Source organism: Myotis brandtii, unplaced genomic scaffold (assembly GCF_000412655.1).
Source record: "Myotis brandtii unplaced genomic scaffold, ASM41265v1 scaffold314, whole genome shotgun sequence".
In the NCBI taxonomy this organism is placed as follows: Eukaryota; Metazoa; Chordata; class Mammalia; order Chiroptera; family Vespertilionidae; genus Myotis; species Myotis brandtii.
Genome location: NW_005362033.1, coordinates 3324203 through 3331850, shown reverse-complemented (window position 1 = coordinate 3331850; position 7648 = coordinate 3324203). Strand labels below are relative to the sequence as shown.

Genomic DNA, 7648 nt, shown 5'->3' with positions numbered 1-7648 from the left:
ATCTGAGGAGTTGTAATCTGGATGGTCCCACTCTGACCACTGGGTACACTGGCTCTTGGATCTCTAAGGAGGTGCTAATTTAGCCTCTGCCTGAGGCTACCCAGCAGGAGCTACGAAGAGATCTGCAGATTCCCCTTCCTTGTTTGGGGTTTGGAGGTGCCCAGATGAGGCCCAGCTGTGAAGCAATGCAAGCTGCTGTGGGGCCTTGGGCCTTCTCTTGGAAGTTCTGGGTCTGTCTGGCCCAGCTGCAGTTTCTTAGGTAATTTTCAGATTGCAAAGGGCCAGGGCATTCATATACAAAAGCCTCTGCCGCAGCTTGGGTGGGGCGGGGTCTCAGGGGATCAACAGGGCGGAGCAAACAGCTATGGCTGATCCTCAGCCCTGCCCTAAGAGGCCCCACGTCTGTGTCCTGGTAATCGCTGCAAGCACCTCTGAGAGGAAGCCGCCCTCGAGTTCCGAGTTCTGCCCGCTGCCAGACAGTCCAGTTTCTCCCCGTATGAGTCTGGGTCCCCAGAGACTTCCCAGAACTGGAGTTCAGAGCAGTCGGGGGCTTGAGACTCCCTCCCAATTCAAAAAGACAGCCGCGTCCTCTGTTGCCAGCCCTTGCCGCGCGCTCGAGCCTCCATACCTCTGCACTTTACTTTCGCAGCTCCTCTGAGTCTCAGTGCTTTTCTCTTTCCTTCTAGTTGTAGAATTTCCACTCAGCCAGCCTTCCTGTGGTTCTGGATGATGTCCATTTTATCTTTTAGTTGTATTTTTGAAGTTGTTGTGGGAGGCAGCAATTTCAGGTGTTTACCTATGCCGCCATCTTGGTTTTCCCACCCTGTCCTATTCTTAAAGACCAGCTCAAAAGAAAACCTCTTTGGAGAAGTTTCTTTAATCCAACCCCCTGAAAAGAGAATCCATGCTTTCCTTCATTTTGTGTCCACTGTACTTTATCACACACCCTTACAGTTTTCATTATACGGTATCACAAATTATTAACTTTCCTTTTTTTTCATGTTAGAGTACGTCAGTAGTTTAATATACCAATTTAATGTTTAATACACCATTTTTGAATGAATTGGGAATTTTGAAAGTAATTTTAAAAATTAAAAGAGAAAACAATCTAAATAGCAAGTTGAATTCAGAGGAAGGAATGAAACAACAATAAGGATACTGAGTGTTTAATATGTGCTAAGGGCACACATTTTTTTATTTGAAACAATTTTGATTTTTGGTCTCAACCTATTGAAAAATAAGGAGAAATTTATAAAAGAAACCAATACATTGACCTGGCTGGGGTTTCTTAATGGTTAGAGTGTCAGCCCAGCAACAAAGTGTCTTGGGTTTGATTCCCAGTCAAGGGCAAGTACCTGGGTTGTAGGTTTGATCCCCAGCCAGGTAGGGGCAGGTGCAGGAGATAACCCATCTACTAGTATGTGTCTCTCTCACATCATTGTTTCTCTCTCTCCTTCCCTCAGTTCTACTCTCTCTAAAAATCAGTGGAAAAAATATCTTTGGGTGAGGATTAACAACAACAATAAAGAACTCAATGCACCTATAATACTTTGTTAATAAAACCCAGACTTCTTTTCCAGATCTTGAAACAAATTAGCTTATAATTTGACTTCTATAGTTATCATTGTAGTATAAAAGATAAATAAAATGAAAAGCAAAAATAAAACCATCAAAAGGCCTTTAACTATATTTATTTGCAATTGATATCCATATCAGCACAAATTGAGAAGAAAAGTGCTTAGACCCAAATTCTCAAGAACGATGAAAAATAGTTTACTTTTAGCAAATAAATATTAATCAAATAAAGAAATATTATTTAAAATACTGTTCAATGCTAGAGAGGGTACTATATGTATTAAAACAGAGATTCTCATGATATGATACTGTATATAGAGAACCCTAAAGATACCAGCAAAAAAACCATTAGAACTTATAAATGAATTCAGTAAAGTAGCAAGATATAAAATAAATATCCAGGAAGAGTTGCATTTAAAAAAAATATATTAAATAAAAAAATATTGGTTTCAGAGAGAGGAAGGGAGCGAGAGAGAGAGAGAGAGAGAAACACCAATGATGAGAGAGAATCATTGATCGGTTGCCTCCTGCACAGCTCCCACCAGGGATTGAGCTCACAACCTGGGCATGTGACCTGACCAGGAATCCAACCCTGACCTCCTGGTTCATGAGTTGACACTCAACCACTGAACCACCCGGCCGGGCTCAGTTGCATTTTTATACACCAATACTGAACTATCAGAAAGGGAAACTAAGAAAACAATCCCATCAACAGTTGCTTCAAAAACAAAATAAAATACCTAGGAATAAATTTAACCAAGGATGTAAAAGACCTGTACTTGGAAAATCATAAGACACTGAAGAAAGAAACTGAAGAAGATACAAATAAGTGGAAGCATATACGTGTTCATGGATAGGAAGAATTAACACCATTAAAATGTTCCTACCACCCCAAACAATCTATAGATTCAATGCAATTTCTATCAGTATGCAATGGCATATTTCACAGAACTAGAACAAATATTCCAAAAATTTACATGGAACCACAAGAGACCCTGAATAGCTATAGCAATCTTGAGAAAGAAGAACAAAGTTGGAAGAATCATGCTACCTGATATCAAAGTATACATACTACAAGCCCATAGTAATCAAAACAGTGTGATACTGGCATAAAAACAGACATATAAATCAATGGAACAGAACAGAGAGCCCAGAAATAAATCCATGCCTTTAAAGTCAATTAATAGTTGACAAAGGAGCCCTAACCGGTTTGGTTCAGTGGATAGAGCGTCGGCCTGCAGACTGAAGGGTCCCAGGTTCGATTCTGGTCAAGGGCATGTACCATGGTTTCGGGCATATCCCCAGTAGGGGCTGTGCGGGAGGCAGCTGATCAATGTTTCTCTCTCACTGATGTTTCTAACTCTATCCATCTCCCTTCCTCTCTGTAAGAATAATCAATAAAATATATTTAAAAAAAATAGTTGACAAAGGAGGCAAAAACATACAATGAGGTAAAAATAATCTATTCAACAAATGATGTTGTGAATATTGGACAGATACATGCAAAAAATGAAACTAGACCACTTTCTTACACCATAGAATAAACTCAAAATGGATGGAAGACTTAAATGTTAGACTCAAAACCATAAAAATCCTAGAAAAAAACATAGGCAGTAAAATCTTGGACATTTCTCATAGCAATATTTTTTTCTGATATATCTGCTTGGGCAAGGACAACAAAAGAAAAATTAAACAAATGGGACTATATCAAACTAAAAAGTTTTTGCACAGCAAAGGAAACCATCGACAAAATGAAAAGACAACCCACTGAGTGGGAGAACATATTTGCCAATGAAACATCTGATAAGGGGCTAATATCCAAAATTTATAAAGAACTTATAAAACTCAACACCAAAAAATCCAAACAATCCAATTAAAAAATGGGCAAAAGACCTAAACAGACACTTCTCCAAAGAGGACATACAAATGGACAATAAATATGAAAAGATACTTGATGTCACTAATCATCAGAGAGATGCAGATTAAAACCACAATGAGATATCACCTCACACTTGTTGGAATGGTTATCATCAATAAACCAACAAGTAACAAATGTTGGAGAGGATGTGGAGAAAAGGGAATCCTTGTGCACTATTGGTGGGAATACAGATTGGTGTAGCCACTATGGAGAGCAGTATGGAATTACCTTAAAAAACTAAAAATGGAACTGCCTTATGAACCAGTGATTACACTTCTGGGAATTTATCCGAGAAAACCTGAAACACTAATTCGAAAGAATATATGCACCCTTATATTACTTGCAGCATTTATAATGGCCAAGATTTGGAAGCAGCCCAGGTGTTCATCAGTAGATGATTGGGTAAAAAAGCTGTGGTACATTTACACAATGAAATACTACTTGGCAATAAGTAGTATTTTGCAACAGTATGGATGGATCTGGAGAGTATTATGCTGAATGAAATAAGCCACTCAGAGAAAGACTAGTACCATGTGATTTCACTCATATGTGGAATCTAATGAACAAAGTGAACTAACAAGCAAAACAGAGACAGGTTCATAGAGAGCAGGTTGACAGCTGTTGAGGATAGGTTGGCGGTTGGGGGTCTGGGTGGGAGTGGTGGAGGGATCAAGTAAAAAAAAAAGGATAAAACACTCATGGATATAGACAACAGTGTGGTGATTGTGGGCTGCGGCAGGGAGGGGGTTGTTGGGAGAAAGTGGAGGAGTGTATGGGGGATAAATGGTGAGGGAGACTTGATTTAGGGTGGTGAACATGCAATATAGTGTATAGATATGTGCACCTGAAACCTGTATAATTTTGTTAACCAGTGTCACCCCAATAAATTCCATTAAAAAAAAAAAGACAGATTCTCATTACTAGTCAGTGAGACTATAAGTTGGTATATTTTTGGGAATATAATTTGCATGAAAAGCTTTAAAACAACCAACTTTAGAAATCAGTCCTAATAAATTACTATGGAATACATATAGATGTTTGCTGTTATTTGTAATGGAGATAAACTGGAAAAAACAACAACCCTAAGTAGACATACAATAAGGGATGACTAAATTAAGATTTATCTCTATGAGACTATTTAAAAGGATATATACTAGTTTTTATTAATATAAGTAAATGTTTAAATTATAAGTTTCACAAGGACGTGGTCCTTATCTAGCTTGTTTTTACTATTTATTCCTAGGGAATAGCATAAGGCCTAGCATACAATTTTTTAAATTAAAACTTTATTCTTTTTTTTAATATTTTATTGATTTTTTACAGAGAGGAAGGGAGAGGGATAGAGAGTTAGAAACATCGATGAGAGAGAAACATCAATCAGCTGCCTCCTGCACACTCCCTACTGGGTATGTGCCTGCAATCAAGGCACATGCCCTTGACCGGAATTGAACCTGGGACCCTTGAGTCCGCAGGCTGACGCTCTATCCACTGAGCCAAACCGGTTAGGGCTAAAACTTTATTCTTTATAAAGCTGTTAGGTTCACAGCAAAATTAAGGGGACGGTATAGAGATTTTCCTTGCCATTTACCCTGTCTCCACATATACATAGCCTTCTCCATTATCAACATTTCCCATCAGAGTGTTACATTTGTTACAGCTGATAAACCTATATCATTGCCACCCAAAGCCCATAGTTTACATTAGAGTTTACTCCTGGTATTGTACATTGCATGGGTTTGGACAATGCATAAGGGCATATATCCATCATTAAAATATCATACAGTATTTTCACTGCCCTAAAAAAATCCTCTGTGCTCCATCTAGTTATTCATCTTTCCTCCCATCTCAACCCCTGGAAAACAACGATCCTTTTACTGTCCCCATAGTTTTACCTTTTCCAGAATATCATTTCATTGGAATCATACACTGTGTAGCCTTTTCAGGTTGTTTTCTTTCACTTAATAATATGCATTTAGGGTTACTCCATGCCTTTTCATGGCTTGACAGTTCATTTCTCTTAGCACTAATAGTCCATTGCCTGGATGTATTAATTTATTTCACCTACTGAAGAACATCTTAATTGCTTCCAAGTTTTGGCAATTATGAATAAGCTGCTAGAAACACCTGTGTGTAGGGTTTTGCATGGATATGCTTTCAACTCCTTTGTGTAAATAAATACCAAGTAGAGTAATTGCTGATGGTTTGGGAAGAGTATGTTTAGTCTTCTAAGAAACTGCCAAATTAACTGCCTTCCAGAGTGCCTGAACCATCTTACATTCCTACCCTTAATAACTGATAGTTCCTGTTGCTCTACATATTCACTAGCATTTGGTGTTGTCAGTGTTCCAGATTTTGGCCATTCTAAGTGTAGTACACATACATTTTTATTAAATACTAGAGGCCCGGTGCACGAAATTCATGCGGGGGGTGGGGGGGTGGGGGGGAGGTGTCCCTCAGCCCGGCCTGCACCCTCTCCCAATCCAGGACCCCTTGGGGGATGTCTGACACCCCTCTCGCCATCTGGGATCCTGGCTCCTAACCGCTCACCTGCCTGCCTGCCTGCTTGCCCCTAACCACCTCTGTGGTGGCCTCCGCGGCTTTGTCTGTAAGGTCGTTCGGCTGTCTGGTCTAATTAGCATATTATGCTTTTATTATTATAGATTTGGTAAATGAATGAAAAATGTTCAGTGAAAAAAAATTATATTAAATGTTATTTCTGTGAAAAATCTGTCTATAAAAAGAACTGGAATGACACACCATGAAATGGGAAAAAGAGGTCGTGGGCATTTGTTAAGAACAGCTTTATTGAGGTACAATTTTACATACCATAAAAATTCACCATTGTATATGTACAGTTCAACTACATTTGTACATTGTGCGATTATCGCCATAATCCAGGATCATGGTCTCATTCCACCTTTTCTGTCTGGTAAAGGAGGGCTTATTCTTTGGAAGTCCCCTTCCCTGAACTATAAAATTATCTATAAAAATTTCAGGGTTGAGCAGGCATGATATAACTAGATTCTGTTTCGCGTACTATGGTAGGATCATTATTCTTGGTCCTTCTGCAAATACAAAGGCCCCACAGAATAATGAGTACAGTCCCATTCTCCAAAGGAAATGTGGGTATTGGATGGAATCAGATGTGAGCAGTTCCCTTGTGCGTGATCTTGCTAGCGGAGTGCGAAAGCTGAGGACGTCCCCCAACAACCTGGGAAACCGGCCGCTGCAGTCCCGGGGCTGGAGCCACCGCCTCTCCGTGAAGCGCCCAGAGAAGGGACTTTCGGGGTATATTTCGTTAACTCTCTACAACAGAGAATCCTTTGGGCAAAACTCGACTGAGATGGGTGAGCACTTAATCATCCTTTACAGCCCCGGGTCCCAACGCCCCGCCGGCAGCCTCCTACCTGCAGAGAAGCAGAGCAGGAACACCGGGTGCCTCAGGCGGGCCAAGCCTAGCAAAGTGGGAGCAAAGAACATGGCTTCGTCGTCGGGGTGCGCGATCACCAGGAGGGCCCGGCTTCCGCTTCCCAACAGGCCAGCCTGCACCTGACTCTTCATTCGTTCCAAGAAGTGCCAAGCCCAGAAGATGCCCGGTGCTAGGAGGGCCACCGCCACACACACAACACCCACGGCCTCCATGCCGTCTGAGGGGCACAGCGCCTGCGTCACAGGGACAGGTGCCCCGGAGCCGGCTCGGGGGGAAACCACGCTCCGCGCAAATTGCGTTCCGAGTTGCGGTCCGTCCCGCCAAGCCGCTCCTACGGCGTGAGGCTTGAAAGGTCGGGTGCTTGGGATGGGCTGGCACGGTCGCCTCCCGGCACATACCGAGTTCCCTCTACTTTACGTAGCGTTTACGAGGACGGCGACAGCTCGGGACCGAGCCCCTTCCTGTCAGTTTCTACCCTCGTCCTGACACAGTCCGATCGTTTCACCGTCAGAGTGAGGCTGAGGGCGCACTTTGTGGTCGCCAGGGTCACAGGCTCCGAGTGGCTAGAGTAAGGACTGACATCAAGGACAAATAGGCATCGCCTGTTCGCTTTTCAGTGAAGCCTTGGCGAGAGTTACAGCCGGAGCCCTGGGAGACACCTGGGTAGGTCGACGTGCACCCCTCCAGCTCCCAGCCTGTGGGGGCCGCTCCCTCCCCGCGGCCAG

General features: G+C 42.1%; 2 protein-coding genes across 13 annotated transcripts in view; one reads left to right on the top strand and one right to left on the bottom strand.

The window, feature by feature from the left end:
- Nucleotides 1-7342, bottom strand: part of PIGL (phosphatidylinositol glycan anchor biosynthesis, class L) — a 72069-nt gene extending 64727 nt beyond the window's left edge. For 2 of the 3 annotated variants that reach the window (XM_005870203.2, XM_014542888.1), the window contains exon 1: nucleotides 6901-7234. In XM_005870203.2, coding sequence (XP_005870265.1) covers nucleotides 6901-7135 — 235 coding nt within the window. In that variant the 5' untranslated portion in view covers nucleotides 7136-7234. Of the gene's footprint in view, nucleotides 1-6900 lie in introns of all 3 variants that reach the window. The other variant, XM_014542887.1, reaches the window with a different exon arrangement.
- A 164-nt stretch (nucleotides 7343-7506) lies between these two features.
- The window catches only part of NCOR1 (nuclear receptor corepressor 1), a 241681-nt gene continuing 241539 nt past the window's right edge, over nucleotides 7507-7648 (top strand). For all 10 annotated transcript variants that reach the window (XM_014542879.1, XM_014542885.1, XM_014542878.1 and 7 more), the window contains exon 1: nucleotides 7507-7586. The gene's annotated coding sequence lies outside the window, so the exon portion shown is untranslated. The remainder of the gene's footprint in view (nucleotides 7587-7648) is intronic.